Source organism: Mobula birostris, chromosome 1, assembly GCF_030028105.1.
Source record: "Mobula birostris isolate sMobBir1 chromosome 1, sMobBir1.hap1, whole genome shotgun sequence".
Taxonomy (NCBI): Eukaryota; Metazoa; Chordata; class Chondrichthyes; order Myliobatiformes; family Myliobatidae; genus Mobula; species Mobula birostris.
Genome location: NC_092370.1, coordinates 199404850 through 199424414, shown reverse-complemented (window position 1 = coordinate 199424414; position 19565 = coordinate 199404850). Strand labels below are relative to the sequence as shown.

The 19565-nt window shown below is 37.3% G+C and overlaps 1 protein-coding gene across 5 annotated transcripts in view; it reads left to right on the top strand.

Moving 5' to 3' along the window:
* The window catches only part of ktn1 (kinectin 1), a 127124-nt gene extending 115084 nt beyond the window's left edge, over positions 1-12040 (top strand). For all 5 annotated transcript variants that reach the window (XM_072268308.1, XM_072268316.1, XM_072268324.1 and 2 more), the window contains 7 exons: positions 583-654; positions 2039-2122; positions 2388-2471; positions 5080-5163; positions 7608-7691; positions 8900-9040; positions 11135-12040. In XM_072268308.1, the coding sequence (XP_072124409.1) occupies positions 583-654; positions 2039-2122; positions 2388-2471; positions 5080-5163; positions 7608-7691; positions 8900-9040; positions 11135-11170 (585 nt within the window). In that variant the 3' untranslated portion in view covers positions 11171-12040. The remainder of the gene's footprint in view (positions 1-582; positions 655-2038; positions 2123-2387; positions 2472-5079; positions 5164-7607; positions 7692-8899; positions 9041-11134) is intronic.
* Positions 12041-19565: the final 7525 nt, after the last annotated feature.

Genomic DNA, 19565 nt, shown 5'->3' with positions numbered 1-19565 from the left:
CTTCCAGCACATTGACGTGTGTAGAGGAATGTTGGCGACTGGCACATTTCAGGCTGCAGGAGTACATACAGAGGGATGCATGGAAACTTGCTGTAGCCACTACAAGGGCTTGATGGGGAAGGACCACAGTATAAGATTCTTCTGCTACGAGACAGGGAGAGACCTGGTTGGGTGAGGAAACCTCTTGATTAAAGCAGTGGTATACCAACTCACGGGGCCACATGAGGGGCAAGAGTCCTTTTTGTTTGAAGAAGTGTAATAGAAAGCTATGTAATGCATTGACTGTGAATGTAGGAATGAAGAAGATTGCACATTTTATCTTTGAGTAGTTTATTTTGATATTTTTAAACAAAAATAATGGAAATAGCGTACCGCTCTCTTGCTACTTAACCCCTTCAAGCACCACCACTTGCAATAAATGGGTAGGTCTCTTTTTCCATAGATCTATCCAACTCACTGTCTAAATAAAACAAAAATGTGAAGTTTATTTCAGCTGTGCTGATGAGATTAAAGTTCTAAACTCTTAATAAGATGTTCTTCGTCTCCTCACACAAGTTTTTAATGCTTTGCATTGCATTTCAGTCGCAGTCATCAGTCTACACATTGGAGCAAGAATTGGAAAAATTGAAGCTTGAAAGCACAGAAACAGAAAGTGTAAGTGGATCTTCAGGAAATAGATGCAGGCATTTTTGTGTATTGTCTACATACAGCTGTAAATGTTTTTCCAGTGAAATTCATTTTGGGTTCAAGTTGACAAAGTATGGTTAAAAGAGGTTTGGAGGATGCAGTTGAAGGACACAGGGCCGAAGAAAAGGAAGCATTACTGAAGTAGGACATTGTGATTCATTTACAGACAAAGGATGATAAAGGGTTTGTGTTCAAAATTTTACATGGAGGAAGATGAAATGCAGAAGGATTGGAGGTGGGGGGAGTGTATGATGGGTTTCTACAGAGATTGATGATTGATATTAGGAGACCAGAAACTGTAGATGCTGAAATCCCCAATCCACTGGAGAAATAGTGGACCGAATAACATATGGAAGGGAGGAATTGTCATTACTCTGGGTCAAAACCCTTCATCAGGACTAAGAGTGGAGAGGGGAAATGGTCAGTGCAAAGAGGAAAGTCAGAGTGTTGAAATGAGTGCCAGGGTGATTAGTGAACCGATGGTGGGTGGATAAAGTATAATGGATGGATTTAAGGCTGTTGTTAGGAGCTGTCCATTGCAAAAGATAAGGAAGGAAAGGGAGTATAATACCTGTGAGTAAGTTATTTGAGGTGAGATCTAGAGTTTTTTTTTATTTCTAAGAGGTTAAGTTTAGAGGTGGGGAAGTAGGATAGATGATTTAAAAGAGGTTTCCTGAAGAAGGGGAGAAGATGCAAGGTGTGATTATTTATTTTTTTTAGTGGTAGCCACATGTTAACTGCAATAGTTTACACCAGGCAAATTTTGGAATTGAAGCTTGGTGTAGGACTTCAATAAGCTTAAAGATGTCACCGTCCGTGAGCCAGGCTTCTAATCTTATATAATTGTGATCATCCCCATTTAGGTCGAGTGCTTTGTGTGCAAGTGAATGAATATTATGCTGAGAGGGTAGAAGGTGTGGGTCCATGAGGTGTAGCGAGTGGGATAGAATCAGAATGAGGTTTATTGTCATTGACAGTAGTGATGAGATTTGTTACTTTTGTGGTACTGCAGCATTATCGTGCAGGCATGACTATTTTTTTAAATGCCAAAGAAAAGCAAGGTGGTGTTCGTTGACTGTTATTGAAAGAAAAAATGTCACGAGTTAATGGACAAAAATAATTTGGTTCCTTGTCTTGGGTGCAGTTTATGTTTAAAATCATTTAGTGGTATTGCGTTGAATTCTGATCCTTGAAGCAGGTCCATTTTATATGTATAATTAGTTACTGTGCTTTGAATTTAACAGTTGTGAGAGTAGTGATTTGATAGTAATCTGTCCTGTTAAGTAAATGTCCTTAAAATTTGTTTGCCTTCTACATATAATTCACGTTAAAACCAATATAATCCTTGCAGCTTACAAAAAGGAACAATCATCTTGCATCTGAGTTGGAAAGGGTGGAAATGGAGAGAGCCACTTGTGTAACTGAAGTCAGAGAAGTGAGTCATATGAAGTCAGCTGACTTCATAGCCTACTATTTTCTTCTGCTTAACTGAAGTATACACTTTCTTTAGGATTGTTACAACTGCAGAAATTTAACTGAACTGATGGTGACCTTGCAATGTCTGAACTTTTCATGTTTAAAAGTAATTTCTATCACAACAATCAAAAAGGCTTAAAACTGCAACAATGTATTAACCTATTTTAAATATTTATACAACCATCCCAGATACAGATTAAACTAGATTTTAAATATAATTTCAGCTCAAAGTTCTATTGACTGAGTTACAGAAAAAACTTGATGATTCTTGTGCTGAGGCAACAAAGCAGAATGAAGAACTAAATTTGGTAAGAAAATCATTGTAACTATGTTCATTTTTCCCCCTAAAAGATGTTTCATAGATTTAATGTAAGTGGATATTCGTACACCATGTGCCCTAGAGCAACAGAAATGCTACAAAGATCTACAGTTGAGGCAACATCTTTCCCCAGATGCTGTCTGATCGGAATTCTTCTGACTTCCTTAATATTTAGGATTTGCAGCATCTGCCGATTTTGTTTATTTTCATGCCCTGTACTGATTTGCCTTCCAATTAATACGTCAAATGTAAATGGAGTTAAATCCTTTGATTAGAATAAACAGTCACATTTGATGAGATGATTCAACACATTTGTAGTTGCATTTAAACTGTGTTGACCTGTTTTCATTGGAAGTAAAATCACACCTAATGTTGCCCAATGTGAACATTCATAATCAGGGTGTAGTCCAATAACATTTTAAGCACAATTAAATTGGCAATGCTATTTTTGATATTAAACGGGGACTTTCAAAAGTTAATTGTGGAAGGCTGTTTACTGGAAAAGGGACATCTGGCAAATGAGACTTTTAAAAGTGAGATAGCTCATGTTCCCGGTAGAGTGAAAGACGAGGCTGACAGGAGTTAAAAGAGGTGTTTGTCAGGTATAGGCAGCTGGGATCAAAAAATCTTTTGAAGAGTATAGGGGTGTATAAGCACCTGAAGAGGGAAATCAGGAGAGCAAAAAAGGTCATAACTTTCACAGACAAGTTGAAGGAAAATCCTAACATTTTGCAAATATATTTAGGACAGAAGAGTAACTAGGGAGAGAATAGGGCTCCCTCAAGATCAATGAGGTTTTCAATGTGTACAGCCACAGGACAGGTGAGAGATCTGATACTAATATATCTTCTCTTTATTTCCTGTTCTTAAAAAAAATCTGTAAAGTGAAGATGTTTTCTAAAATAAATGAAAAGTTTCTAAATATCAAAAAAAAGTATGAAGAGAAGTGAACAGTAAAAAAACTATAATCAATATTTCATGTGACCAACCTTTGCCTTTAAAACTGCATCAATTCTCTTAGATACACTGTTGTGCACTTTTATAGGAACATCGCCTGGTAGGTTGTTCCAAGCAGCTTGAAGTACTTACTGCAGTTTTTCTACAGGTTGTCTCACTTGTTTCTGTAAACCAGGTAATCTGAGACAGCTTCAATGACGTTGAGAACAGGGCTCTGTGGAGGCCATACCACTCATTGCAGAACTCCTTGTTCTTCTTTTCACCGAAAGTAGTTCTTTGACCTACTGTGTGTTTGGGATCATTGTCCTGCTGCAGAATGAAGCTGGGACTGATCAGACATCTCTCTGATGCTATTGAGTGATGGATGAGAATCTGCTTGTACTTCAGCATTGAGGACTCCATTAACTCTGATCAGATCATCAAGTCCATTTGCAGAACTGCAGCCCCAGACTTGTAAGGAACCTCTGCATGCTTCAGTGTTCGCTGCAGACACTCATCCATGTAGTGCACTCCAGCTGTTCTACAGACATGCTGCTTCCTGTTTGAACCAAAATTTCAAATTTTGAGCGTCAATATATAGCATTTGCTGCCATTGTTCCATCCTTCTGCATGTGCGTAGGTGAGCCTCCTGGTTTTGTTTCCACTTTGGAATGGCTTCCTGGCAGCAACTTTTCCATGAAGATCACTTCTGTCAAGACTTCTCTGGTCTGTAGAGCGGTGTACTTGGGTTCCAGTGGTTTCTGTGAGTTCAGAGCTGATAGCAATGCTGGACTACTTCCAATTTAGAAAGGGTGTCAGTTTGATGAATCTGTCATCTGCTGTGAACTCAGTTTCCGTGGCTGACCACTTCAATTCTGGTCCTCAAATTTGTCAGTTTCCTTGTGCTTTTTCAGAAGAGCTTGGACAGCTCATCTTGAAACTCCTGTCTGCTGTGAAATTTCTGCTTGGTGAGACCTTGCTGATGCAGGATGACCACCTTGTGTCTTGTTGCTATGCTCACTCTTGCCATGGTGTAAGAATTGATGATTTGAACGTTAAACTGTGACATCTGCTGCACTATCACCTTTTAGTTTACTGTCCTTTGCTCAGTTTGATTCCTTCTACACCCATTTCTGTTTCAGTTCATTCAACTCATCATGTCATTGATCATCAGCACCTGTTTAAATGTGCGCTGGGCTATATATTGCAGCTACAGGGTAATCAAATTATTATTTGAAAAATTGTCTGTTTAATAGTACAAAAAAATTCTCTAACACTTAATTTTCTAAAATTTGCTCTTTTCTGTTGACACATTAATGAGAAGGCAAAAAAAATACATCTAAAACAATTTATATAGAAAATCTAGGGTGCCTAAAACTTGCACAGAAATGTGCACAAATTATTAAAACATGGATCAGCCAAATTTAGTTGAGTTTTATTTTCCCTGCCCCCCCCACCCCCACCCACTGCAGTCTGTATACCAACGGATTAGTGTACAGATCTACTCATTAAGTGATAGAAGGTGAGGTACCAAAAAACAGTGCTTGGCCACCAACAGCAATGCCCCTTGTGAAGAGAACAATGCTTTTGGTAGAGTGGAGAATGACTGACAAATGGTACCAGATTAACTAAACAAACTTCTACCTTGTTTTTACTTGCAGCTTAAAACTCAATTAAGCGAAACATCAATAAAGCTGAAGATTGAACAGAATGAGGCACAGGAAGTTGTATCCAACCTAAATGAGGTAAAATGTAGTGTATGATATTAAATACTTTGTAGGAAAAAGCATAAATTTATTTAAGCAATTTAGATGTGACTTAAATATTTTTTCTTTTTATGTTGTTTGCTGTACAATGGTTTCCGATGAATTGGGCCATCACTTAATTAGGGCAGCCGCTTATTTGGGACAACTCTCAAAGAACAAAAACTAATCGCGAATATAGCCGTGATTCCCTTTGTTTATTTGGGATACTGTGCCTCTTAATTGGTGCAGGACACTGTTGCTGAACAGATTCTAACTAGTGTCAGGCGTGTACACTTGTGTGGCCGTTAGACACTACATCTTAGAGCGAACAATTTTTAAATAGCATCAGTTGCATGTGCTTGTGTTTAAAAAGCAGTGATTTTTCGCACTGATAGTTGGCAGGAAATAAGCAGCAAGATAATTCAGAACTGTTTTGCTCACTGCAGTTTTAAGCATTCAGGCTCGGAGATGCTATAAATGGCCAGGGGTGAAAATGAAACTATTTCACTGCTTCAAGCTATGAGCAATGAAGAATATGAAGGTATCGGCAATCATTTTGAATGTTACAATGAAAATGAAGATTTGGAGGATGCAATCATCAATAGCATTGTATGAAGGCAGTCCATTATCTGCACTCGGTGTCTGCACTGATTTTATTCATTTACAGTTAATCAAAAGAACATGGCAGCATAAACTGGATAAATTCCTCCATTGATAACTATTAGGAACCAATACAGTTTTATAGTATGTAGAGGTGTTAGTGTTCTAATTTGTTTTGTATTTCATGTAAATACCTAATTTCTTAGTTAAATGTTAGTTTCTTTTTTAATACTTTTTAAAAACTATTTCTATAAACTTCGGCTAATTGGAGCAACCACTTAATTTGGCCAAAATGTACTGGTCCCAATGTGTTCCAGTTAACCGGAATCCACTGTATTTGGTATATGTTCAGATATTCCTAAATTGTATATTCTTTAGCATAAACTAAGCAAAAGAAAAAGTAAAATCGAGGTATCTGGAGTAAGAGATTTTAAATGCAGAGCTTGTCTTAAACTTTGGTTTGATAAGTCTTAAGTAGTTAAGTTCTGCTTTCCAGTAAGAAAAGTATCTGGAATCACTGGAGGTGAGACAAAAGAGAAAGTACAGTAATAGCAATAGCACTGATCTTAAACCTATTGAGACAGGTCAACAGGATTGATGTTGTCTTCCTGTATAAGGAAAAAAGCTGACATTTAATTAGATAGAGGCTGTCTAGCAACCTTTACAACACACTGGAGGAACTCAGCAGGTCGGGCAGCATCCGTGGAAAAGATGGGTCGACGTTTCGGGCTGGAACCTTTTGTCAGGACTGTAGAGGGAAGGGGCAGAGGCCCTATAAAGAAGGTGAGGGGAGGGTGAGAAGGAGAAGGCTGGTAGGTTCCAGGTGAAAAACCAGTAAGGGGAAAGATAAAGGAGTGGGGGAGGGGAAGCAGGGAGGTGATAGGCAGGAAAGGTGAAGGAGTAGGGGAAAACACAATGGGTAGTAGAAGGAGGCGGAACCATGAGGGAGGTGATAGGCAGCTGGGGGAGGGGGCAGAGTGACAGAGGGATAGGGGAAGGGAGGGGGAGGGAATTACCAGAAGTTGGAGAATTCTATGTTCATACAAAGGGGCTGGAGACTACCTAGATGGTATATGAGGTGTTGCGCCTCCAACCTGAGTTTAGCCTCATGGTGGCAGTAGAGGAGGCCATGTATGGACATATCTGAATGGGAGTGGGAAGCAGAGTTGAATTGGGTGGCTACAGGGAGATCCTGTCCGTTGTGGCGGACAGAGCGGAGGTGCTAACTTTTAATATGGTAGTATAATTAAGTTATTGGCTAACATTTAGAGGCTAAGACCATTGATTCAAAGATGTTTGTATTTGATAGTGACATGAATGGTTCAGAAAGTTAAAATGTAGCAACTGTAATAGTCATTGTAAAACATCTGGATGTTGTTGAAGGCCAGCTGTTTGTCTTTCAAAGAGAAAAAAATACTGTCCTTTCCCCATATATGTCATTCCAAATCCACTAAAGTGGTTGATTCTTAACTGCCTTCTCAATTCAGGCCATTTTGGGATAAACAAGTACTGGCTTTGTCAGCATCTTGCATAAATAATATTTGTATTTTAAAAAAAAAAGAAATATTTACTCTTAAGGGGGATTAGAGAATAGAGCTTGCAAAGAGCTCCCTTGTCAGGGAGTATGGAAGGCAGAGTTGAGGATTGATGTAATCATTTGTGGTTTTTTTTGAATCTTGCATTCTAGCAGAATTGTTGGTTCGGTCTTGAGGAACTGCTACAAAACTGGTGCATGATATGTGTAACGGCAGATTTAATCTCAGCTGTTGAATATTCACATTCTATAAATTTTTTTCTTGAAGTATTTTCATACTGAAAATTTTGAAATGTTTTTATTTTTACAGGCTCAAGAATATTTGAACATGATTCAAGCAGAAATAGCAAGAACTATAAAAGATGGGATCGTTGAAAATAATGAAGTTTCAGAAGTAAGTGTGTATGAATCTTGGTGAGTATTACATAACTGAATACAAGCTACATAGCTCCACGCCCCATGTCATGTTGACAAGTAGCTCTAAAAAAAGTCAATTACCATCTAAAATGGAGTGAGTCCTTGAGAGTCATCTATCATGAACTGCTGTGTCCTGGAAATTGCAGCTGTTAAAATCACCAATCAAGTGCTTGCTAGTTCTCAAAGGAAAATTGAATGTTTGTGAATTTCTGAAATTCACAAATATTCAAAACTATTAGAAGTGAAAAAGAAAAATGCTGATTTTTTTCTGGATTGGGGGGATAAAAAAGAACTAAAAATTAAGATCAAATAAAAAAGGAAATTACCTGAATCTCTGTAACTGTTCCTTTCCATTTCAATGAATGAGCTTGGCAAGTCAAATCTGGTGCAGAGTCAGTGCAGATTTTTCAGCAAAAATATTTAGAAATATTTTAATCTTCTCCATCATACCCACTCTCCACCAAGTCTTCACAAAGAGTCCAGTAGATGAATGTATTTATATCAGGAGTGATGAACAACTGGCAGGAAGCTTCAGAATTGCAGTTTCACTTGGAGCTATTACATTTGTACAATATTGAGATTTACCTTTTTATTTGCTCTGCATCTTGTAATAGCCATTCTGCTAAGCTTGTGTTGGACTAAGGCTGTAAGAAAAGAACTGATTTCAGAATTGAGAGAGAGAGAAAGCAATCCTGCATTGAGAAGGTGCAAACATGTAGCTTCTTTGTGTGTGGATTAAACATTATTCCTTTAAAAAAGAAAAGTGCCAGGGAAATTGATTTTTTCTTTCCCCCTCTGTCATCACATCTACTTGCTACTATCTTCAACACTCCCAATTCAACATAATTCCCTTTAATAGTGAAAATAATTATGGCTATCTTGGCGTTCCGGATCCCATTGCAGACCTCTGCTTCAAATCCACATGTGACTCCAGATGTTCTGATTCTCGCATTGGGTCTGGGTGTGGTCCAGACATCCTATCTCTGGCCACATACCTCTTTCACTCTTAACCACAATTCACATTTGGCCAACTAATCAGTAAGTCAGATGCCGATCCATCGGGATTTCCCAACAATCGGATGTTTTTAATCAGAATTTCGTTTCCAGAAGATTAACTGTACAAAACAGCAAACTTGCTGTAAATTCATGATTGAATAAGTTTTCACTCATTCTAACATTTTTCAGGAACAGTTAGATAACAAGAAGAAAACAATGGATCTTGATCAGAATATAATTCACCTGCAGCAGCTACTGAAAGCTTTGATTCATCAGTTCTCAAAAAGAAGGGAAAACTCTCAAAATGTTATTTTCCAGTTTGAACAAAAGGTACATAGTAAATATTGAATTCCTTCTGCATTCTGGTTTACGTGTTCTAATTTAACATTTGCACTTCATAGTTAATATTTTCTTTATTATCAATCAAATTTCCTTTTAGTTGTGAGAGGAGGCAAAGTCGTAAAGGAAGAGAAAACTGAATGAAGAATTGAATAAAGTAATATCTGCATTTGAGCTTAAGTTGGCTTGATTTGAAAAATGTAACTGTAAATTGGAATAGATGACTTTTTAATATTTTTTTTAAAGATTCAACTTCAAAAAGTAGCCATTATTAATGACATTGACAATTGACTGCCTATATACATAGTCATGGAGTTGTACAGCATAGAAATAAGCCCTTCAACCCAATGCCGGCCATCTTGTCCATCTCTAAAAATCCCACTTTCTTGCCTTAATTCCATATCCCTGCTCATTCAAGTACCTGTCCAAATTCCACTTAAATGTTGTTACACTTTCTGCCTCCTCCATCACCTCTGGCAGCTCATTCCAAAATATCCCTATGTGTGTGGGGGGGTGGGCAGTCACCCCTTGGGCCTCCTTTAAATCTTCTCCATTCCATCCTAAACTTTAAACATCTGCCTTCTGGTTTTAGATATCACCGTTTTTGACAAGCTGACTCTAGCATTCCACATCATCCATACCTCTCATAATTTCATATCCTGCTATCTCTCAAACTACTTTGCTCCAGGGAAAGCAGACACAGCCTATCCAATCTCTCTCCATAACCTAGAGCCCTCCTAACCAAGCAACATGCTTGTGAATCTTTGGTTGATTATTATGTAATTGAAGTTGAAATGAAACAATTATTGCATGGAAATAAAGTTGCTAAAAGTTTTGTTAGCAATGATTATGGGAACGAGGTGTGCAAATTGAGGTATCATGATTTCTACATTACAATGAATACTGCACTTCAGAAATACTTCATTGATTTTTAGGAACTTTGTGATATTCTAACAGAAATAAAAAGTGCTGTAGATGCAAGTCTTTTTTTATTATGTTGTTTCATGATTTTTAATACCCTTCTATTTTACAATCAGCTGCTATCCCTCAACTTCCAAAAAAAAAGTTGCATTGTTCACAGCAATACCACTGAAACAATGTTCTACCGTATCCGCTCTATGGATATTCCTTCAAATTGTTTGACTGTTTACCTAACAGATGCAGTATTGGTTCCTTGAAAATCCCTTTGCTATTAAGACTGTTATATAAAGTACTCTGCACACTTTTTGCTGTAGCCCATTTAGCTATTGATTCCACATGCCATGGTTTTTGCCTCAAGTGAATTTTGAGCTCTTATCAAAGACTTTAGTATTTGGAGATTTCATTTTGCTCAATTGTATCTTAACTGCCATTGTATCAAATGTTGCACAGATTCAGACTTCGCAGCTTTTAAAAATGGAGCAGATTTGGTTCATATAGGGAGTTATTTATGAAAGTATGGCATTTGCTGTTACCTGGTAAGGGCTCAAATGCAAACTCATTTCATCCTCCAGCACATTGAGGGAATAAACAATGTCTCTTTAGAATTGCAGATTGCATGACTGACAGTGGAACAGATGTAATCTGATGCTGTACCCTTACAGTCCTTGATTGTTGGAGCAGACTGTTGGCTAGTTCCAAAATCCCATGCAACCTTCACTATGGTTGAGATTATTCTAACTAAACTCTGAAATGTGTAAATGAATGGAGGGCTACACTCAGTGGGGATGGAGAGGACACAGATTTTACCTTTGTGTATTGCTCCACCAGATGACGGAGGAACAGACAGCATGTATGGAGGGTAATGGACTTTGGATGTTTTGGGTTGTGACCCTTAATCTGGATTTGGCCTACTGTCCATTCCTCTCTATGGGTGCTGCATGACCCACTGGGTTCCTGCAACACATGAGTTTCGCCGCTTCCCCAATCTGCTGTCACACATTTACCTTTTTGAATTTGGTTGTCATTTTGTTTGGAAATTTTAAGTGTGGTCATATGTTCTTCAAGTGTAGGATTATTTTAGGACACAATCCTTTATTATTTTGTTTCAAATTAGTGATTTTGTTACAACATTCTCAGTAACTATTGTTTGTATTTACTTTTTAGGCAACTGGAGCCCAGGAGGAGGGAGCTGCTTTTTGAAGATGGTGCTGTGGTTTGCACCATAATTTGCCAAATTAAAGCCTTATTTATGTTTCCTCCCTCCCTTTCTTAATTGTCAGACACTGAATAGAGCTTTTGTGTTTTTTTTTTAATATTGAATTAAACTACTGATTTGACAATATTGTAGGCAGCTTGAGAGTTTTTAGTTTTATAATATGCAGTATCCAATCTGTACATTCCTAAATTCAAATAAATTGTTTAATTTTTTTTGCTAAATGGCTACATTAACTACCAGCAAGTAATATAATTTGGGCAAAAGAGGGACTAAAACAACAAATCTAGCGGCTCACTTGCTTTTTGGTTTAAGTTTAAATTTTCAGGGTTAGCTGATTCTAATTTTCTGCCTCACTGCACTCCAGGTTTTGTCACTAGCTTAGAAATTCTTGAATAATTTTGTAAAAGTGACACTCAATAAAGGGATTCTTGTTTTTCAGTCATTAGACAGAAGCTTCATTCAGTAAAGCACTACTGTATTTCCTGTATGTGGCCAGATGAAATGTTAATGTTGACAGCAGTGTGCCAGTTGTTTTCTCTAGATGTTACTTGGGGGTTGAATAGTAACATTCTGTAGTCAGTTATTGATGACATGGTACAAACTGGCTTTTCTGTTAAGTGGGCTAAAATTATAATTGACCCGTGGTGTATTGGCTACAAATCCAAGCTGCTAGTTTAAGATTAAAAGAATGGTTTATAGAAAACAGTTCAAATTAATGCTGCTTTGATATTCAACTTTAATGTAGAAATGAAACTCTTTACATTTAAAGACCTGCCAACTTTTTTAGAAAACGTTCTGGACTGTTATACAACTCCCATGTACAAACGAGGAATAAAAAAAAATCTTGTTTGCCTCTTGTTTTTCTATGAAATGTTTGCTTATTTCTTTAGTGATTAAGGAAGGTAACAGGTTCTCTAATTGTATAGTGGACTTGGAAACTCCATTCAGATTACACAAGGTAAAGTGCAGTAGGTTCCTTGGATTTTGATAATATTGGTAGCCTGGATTTTATTAGCAGTAGCATCCAACAGTGTATTCTAAATTAAGTGAAAATATATATTGGTAACTCTAAATGTGGACCTTCAACTATTAATTTTAATTTCATCCAGAAGTCCCCCAAAAATTATGTAGAATGTTCCTGATCTGTGATGCTTTGTAGCTGAGATGTATTGCAAGTTTAATGTTTCCAGTTGTTAATAGATGCTCAAGTGACCGAAGTGTAGAATGCTGCTGTACTTGTTGAAATGGATCTGTGCCTCAGCTAAAGTCATTGCCATAGATGTTTAGTTGATGGCTGTCTGATCTATCTTTTTCATTGAGAAAGAATCTGAATTTTCAGCAATGCATTGAAGGGGAAAAAAACCTCAGAAAATAACTTGTTTGTGTTGATATTTTTCCTTTTCAAGTCTTCCTGTTTCCCATTGAACTATTTAATCACAAAACACATCGGGTAAAGTGAAAAATGCACATTCTGTTTATTAGTCCCAAAATTAAGTTCTGTAGTGCAGCATGTTTTGCAGCGGGTAGAAAATGAGAAAATGTTATAGTGTTGAAGTGGTGTTCTATATGGAATTTTAAAAATTGGATGATAATTTACTGAAGGAATATCAAATATTGATTATTAATTCACAGAAGGAGACATCAGCATAAACATTCATTGTGCTATTCTGATTCCATTTTTAATCATTACAAGACTTAAAAATCAAATGACCATAGCAGTTGAACACTGAGGCTGTTAAATGTCATGTTGCCAGTCTTGTATTGTCTGAATTATGCTGCCAAAAGTGTTCAGCCCTTTAAACTAAAGTAACTCTCAGGCTTGTGCCTTTACACTTTGAAATATAGATTATAGTAGTTGCACATGAATTGAGAAATTAAGGGTAGCAGGCCATTGGTGGTGTTCCATGCAATAAGACCATGACCATAAGGATCACTTTTCCTGCAGAAATCCTATATGTTGATTCTCATACTGACAGATTCAGAAGATTGAATCTAAATCAATTTCTAATTCAGAATTGATCTTCAAACCTGTAAGCATTACACTATAGAGACCACAGAGTACATAATTGGATTCTTCCTTGAGTTAGTTCTGGAGCAGAAAAGTTTCATTGACTACCTGGGGGATTAAATATTAAATGTCTTTAAATAACCTGGCATCTTAAAATTCCAAAACTGATCTGCAGGTATCATAGCAAGCAAATTACTGAATATCAGAAGTGATACATCAACCTTACCATTCCCATATCTGCTGGACTTCCAAGTGCAGAGATTATCTGTAACAAGTGTGGATTCAAGGACATCACCAAATCCATGTGGTCTATCTTTGTAATATTGCTGGACACAGTAAAATTATTATTTTAATTGTAAACTGAATGATCCTATTCATAAAAGGGCTTAGTTGTAACACACACAAAATGCTGGAGGAACTCAGCAGGCCAGGCAGCATCTGTGGGGAAAAAAGTACTTCTGAGGGTACTTTTGTCCATAAATGCTGCCTGGCCTGCTAAGATCCACCAGCATTTTGTGTGTGTTGCTTGGATTTTCAGCATCTGCAGATATTCTCTTATTTGGACTTAGTAGTATAACACTGTCATGGTTAAATTATGAGGGAGGATGTAGGCTCAAGGTGTCGACAGAATTTGGGTGGAGTTTAAAAACAACAAGAAAATGTAGGCACTGAAAGGATTAGTATAATAAACCACTTAAAACAGTAGCCACACTTTAGGAAAGGATGTCAATTCAAAAATTGTTAGATTATGTATAAATACCAGAAAATCAGAAAATTGTCATTGTGATACCTTCTTTCAAATTGGAAGTGTGACAAAAAGTGAGTGACTATAGCTGGTTAGCCTTGTATTTTTCAAAAATGTTACAGAATCAATTACTAAGGAATTATCAGTACATTTGGAAAATAATCTAACCAGAATCAGCAAAGCTTCATGAAGGGAAAATGGTGTCTGACAATTTGAGTTTTTAAATCCTGACTAAAGTGGATTGATGGGAACTAGCTGATGTATTTGGATTTTCAGAAGACAGCAAGGCCTTCATTAAGAAAATATTAAGTTATTAGAGCCCAAGATGTTGGAGGATTGGCATGGTTCAAGGATTAACTAGCAGGCAGGAAGCAGTGACTAGAAATAAGGTCATTTTCATATTAGTGGTTTTGGTCTAGTGTGGTGCAGACAGAAAACTATGGATGCTACAGTGGTTTGCTTTCTTCAAATCTATTGTAAATGTATAATAGCCAAATTTGTGGATTGCCCTAAATTGGGTGTGAAAAAAAGTTGAGACGGGAAGACAAGTCATTTACATAGAAACTTATAAGTTAGATGGGCGACCAAATGTTGGCAAAGGGAATAAAATATGAAATCCTTCATTTTGGAAGGAAGAACAAAAGTGCTATTTAAATGGAGGGAAATTGCATAAAGATATTTAGTGCTCATGCACACACCACGAAACCAGTGCAAGAGCAGCAGGTAGGAATGAACGCTAATGGAATGGGTTGGAATATAAAAGATAAGTCTTACAGGAACCATGCAAGGCATGAGTGAGGTCACATTTAGAATGATGTGAATAATTCTGGTTTCTAAGAAAAGAGATTATTTATTTGAAGCTGGATGATGCTGGTTAAAGTGATTGTCCTACAAGGAAAGGTTAAACCATTTGGGACTCATTAAAGTTTGGAAGAATCAAAGACAGTCTTATTGAAAGATTGATGACTAGATGATAAATGCTGAGAGGAAGCACAAGATTGCAGATGCTGAACCTGGAGCAAAATATAAATTGCTGGAAAAACTGAGTCAAGTAACATCTTTGGAGGCAAAATCGATGTCAATGTTTTAGATCAATATCTTGACAGGAATACAGTGCCAGGATGTTTCCTCTCATGAAAAATATCTGCAATCAGGAGAGCATGATTTAAGAATAAAGTGTTCCAATCTAAGATTGATTTTCTTCTAAGGGTTTTGAATCTTTAACACTTCTTACCACTAAGAACTGTAGGAGCAGAGTCTTCAGGCATATTTATTACATTTCTAATCAGTAAAAGAATTGAGAGTAATGAGGAAATTGGTCTGATTAGAAAAGCTGTTGAATGGCAGTGTTATCTAGAGGGGCTGGTTGGTTTATTCTTGTTCTGACTACTAATGGTTTTAATTTCCTCAAGGGTATCCAGAGGACTTCCTCAATGATTCCAATATAAACACTAACACACTAACTGAATATTTAAATTTAGTTAACTCAAAGATAAAAAGCTATTTGATCATAAGAATAAATTGCTGGTTGAAAAATAAACATCTGGTGTGTTAACATCCTTTAAGGAAGGTAATCTGCTGTTCCTGGCTGCTCTGGGCCTTGGGCTTAAAGATAAGTGTTGACTTTTAATATCCCTCCGTCTGAACTAACCTAACAAGCAGTTCGTTTTAGGGTTATGTGGCATGTATCCTTTGAAAAATAAATGTAAAAGATGTCTTGGGACACAGAAAGAGAAAATGTTTGTAAGGAAACAAAAAAATTGTGCTTGCTAATGTGTTTTTATGTTACCATTTAGACCTCTTAATAGTTTAATAATAGACATTAAAATCTCTTATTCTGTTTTCAATTAACTTTAATTGATGTCCTGAATAGCGATGTCATGACCAATGTAATTTGCAAAATAATGTTACACGTGTTGTATCTTTAATATTGTTGCTTCCTTTTGCTTCTACACATGCATACCAAAACCATTTTTACCCTAATGCATTTTCTAATTTTAGTAGATGTGGAGTATTTCTTGATAAAGAAGTGTTTGCAGAGAATGGATGCATTAGTTCTTGTCATCCAAAATCACTAATTTGGAAAGGAATTCCAGTAAGTACACTTCCTATTGTCATCAGATACGGAAAGGAAAAAGTAGAATCTTATTAGGCAGTCAACAACAGTTGCTGGGAAATAGTGGAATCATTGAAGGAAGTGATACAGAGGAGGTTATACAATTGAGTAGAGTCAGCATAGTTTGATGAAAGGGAATTCATATTTATCAACTTATTGAAGATATTTGAAACTAACAGGATGGATATATGGGATCCAATGGATACACTTTTTGGATTCACAAAAGCCATTTGATATATAGAAAGTGAACTCTAGTGGAGTTGATTAAAGTACTATTTTGATTAGTATTATACACAGTGGCCACTTTAGGCACACCTGCTTGTTAATGCAAATATCTAATCAGTCAATTATGTAGCAGCACCTTCATGCATAAAAGCATGTAGACATGGTCAAGAGGTTCAGTTGATGTTCAGATCAAATATCAGAATGGGGAAGAAATGTGATCTGAGTGACTTTGACTGTGGAATGACTGTTGGTGCCAGACTGGGTGGTTTGAATATCTCAGAGACTGCTAATCTGTTGGAGCCCCTCCTCTTTCCCTTTCTCCCAAGGTTGACTCTCCTATCAGATTCCTTCTTCTCTAGTCCTTTACCTTTTCTACCACTCACCTCCTAGCTTCTTACTTCATAACCTCCCCCATACACACGCCTTTACCAATCACCACTAGCTTGTACTCCTTCCCTTCTCCCAACGTTATTCTGACGACTTTGTTCTTCCTTTTCAGTCCTGATGGAGGATCTCAGCCCAAAATGTTGACTGTTTATTCACGTCCCTAGATGCTGACTGGCCTGCTGAGATCCTCCAGCATTTTATGTGTGTTGCTCTGGATTTCCAGCATCTGCAGAATCTCTTGTCTTTATGATTTCTTGGATTTTTCATGCAAAATTGTCTCCAGAGATAACAGGGAATGGTGTGAAAAACAAAAAAAACTGAGTGGCAGTTCTGTTGGTGAAAGTGCTCTGCTAATGAGAAAGGTCAGAGGAGGATGGCCAGACCGGTTCAAGCTTGATGAGAAGGTGACAGTAACTTAGTCGTGTGTTACAACAGTGGTGTGTGTGTGTGTGTCTGTGTCTGTCTGAACTCTCAACATGTTGAAGCTTGAAGTTGATGGGTGCTAAGAGAAGACCGTGAATGTACTCTCAACGGTCACTTTACCATGTACAACATGTACCTAATATAGTGACTGTATATTCACTATGTATTAGAATCAGGTTTAATACCACTGGCACGCATTGTGAAATTTGTTTGCAGTAGTAGTACATTAGATACATTTCTTATATAGTTTATGTATTGTAAACAATTAAATTTAGTGCAGAAAATAATGAGGTAGTGTGCACGAGTTCAGTGTCCATTCAGAAAACCTATGGTGGAAGGGAAGAAGCTGTCCCTAAAATGTTGAGTGTGTGTCTTCAGGATCCTGTACTACCACCTTGATGGTAGTAGTGAGAAGGGGGCATGCCCTGGGTGTAAAGCAAGTGCTAAATGATTTGTGGCCAACTTTTTGAGGCATCACCTTTTGAAGGTGTCCTCAGTGCTGGGGAGGCTAGCGCCCATGATGGAGCTGGCTGAGTTCGCAACTTTCTGCAGCTTTTTTCAATCCTGTGCAGTGGCTTCTCTATACCAGACGGTAGCGCAACCATTTAGAATGCTCTCCATAGTGCATCTGTAGAAATTTGCCAGTCTTTGGTGACGTACCAAGTCTCCTAAAACTTCTAATGAAATATAACCACTGTCATGCCTTCTTTGTAATTGCATCAATATGTTGGGCCGAGGATAAGTTGAGATGTCCTCGGAGATATTGACACCCAAGAAATTGAAACTGCTTATCTTTTCCACTGGTGATCCCTCAGTAAGGTCTGGTGTGCATTTCCTCACCTCCCCTTCCTGAAGTCTATGATCAATTCCTTAGTCTTACTGACGTTTGAGTGCAAGGTTGTTGTTGCAGCACCACTCAACTAGCTGATCTATCTCACTCATGGGTGGCAAAAGTAGTTCCATGTGAAGTTGGAGAGACTATCAGATGTGCAGTAGGAGTGGTAACGTTTGCATGCGATTAATTCCTATAAAACAAAACCTAATGGCATAAATGGCTGTGATGCTTCACTCACCAATGTGCTCAATATCTTTTACTTATGCTTTGAAAGAGGGAATAAGACTAGAACTGTGTGAATCTCCACTGCATCTGGTGACCCTGTGATTTGTCTTGGGAGGCTGGTGTCAGAGGATCCTTCAAGAGACATCAGGCCCTGGTGGTGGACATGGTAGGATACTGCAAACCCATGCTGAACAACTGGTTGGAGTGTTCAAAGACATCCTTAATCTTTCACTGCTGCAGTAGGAGGCTCTCCCTTACTTCAAAAGAGCATCAATCATACCAGCGCCCAAGCAGGGTGAGCTGCTTCAATGACTACTGCCTAGCAACTGTCATCTACTGTGAAGTACTTTGAATTGAATTGACTTTCTTACATCCTTTGCATACATGAGGAGTAAAAATCTTCACGTTATGTCTTCGTCTAAATGTGTAATCATAGTAGTTTAATAAATAGAACAGTCAATGCAACATAAACATGCTGATTTGAATGTATTTTTATCAGTCTAATGGTCTGGTGGAAGAAGTTGTCCTGCAGGTGGATGTTTGAAAGCAAAGGACAGTACCATTATCATGGAAAAAAATGAGATTATGAACAGATGGACTGAGTATATTCAGTAATTGTTTGAAGACAATCGAGGCGAAAAACCAGAAATTAAGAAGAACATTGAAGATCCAAGTATTATAAAATCTGAAGTTCGTAATGCAATAAATAAGATGAAGAAAGGAAAGGCAGTAGGTCCTGATGAATTAGTAATAGAACAAATTATCGCCCTTGAAGATTATGAAATTGAAAAACTTACTGATTTAATCAATGACATTTATGAGACTGGAATAATATCAGAAGAGATGAAAAAATCAGTATTTATCACTCTTCGTAAGAAACCTGGAGCAATAGAATGTGAATTACGTAGGACCATAAGTTTAATGAGTCATATCACCAAGATACTTCTAAGAATTTTGACAAGAGCTAAAAGTAAGATACAAGCTGAAATAGGTAAAGAACAATATGTTTTTGTGAAAGACAAAGGTATAAGAAATGTGATATTGATCTTAAGGATACTATCAGAACGAGCTATTCAAGTGCAAAAAGATTTGTTCATTTTATTGACTACACAAGTATTTGATAAAGTGAAGCACAATAAGTTATTTGAAATATTACAGGAAACTCTAGATCTAGATTCGAAAGACCTCCGCCTAATCAGAAATCTGTACTGGGAACAAACTGCCACTGTAAGAATAGATGGAGAAGTGAGTCAGTTTGCTAAAATCAAGAGAGGCGTTAGACAAGGGTGTGTTTTCTCCCCTGATTTGTTTAATAAACAAATATTACAAAATTACAATATTACAAAAAATAAGAGACATCTTGGGAATCAAAGTTGGCAGTGAAAACATCAATAATTTTAGGTGTGCAGATGACA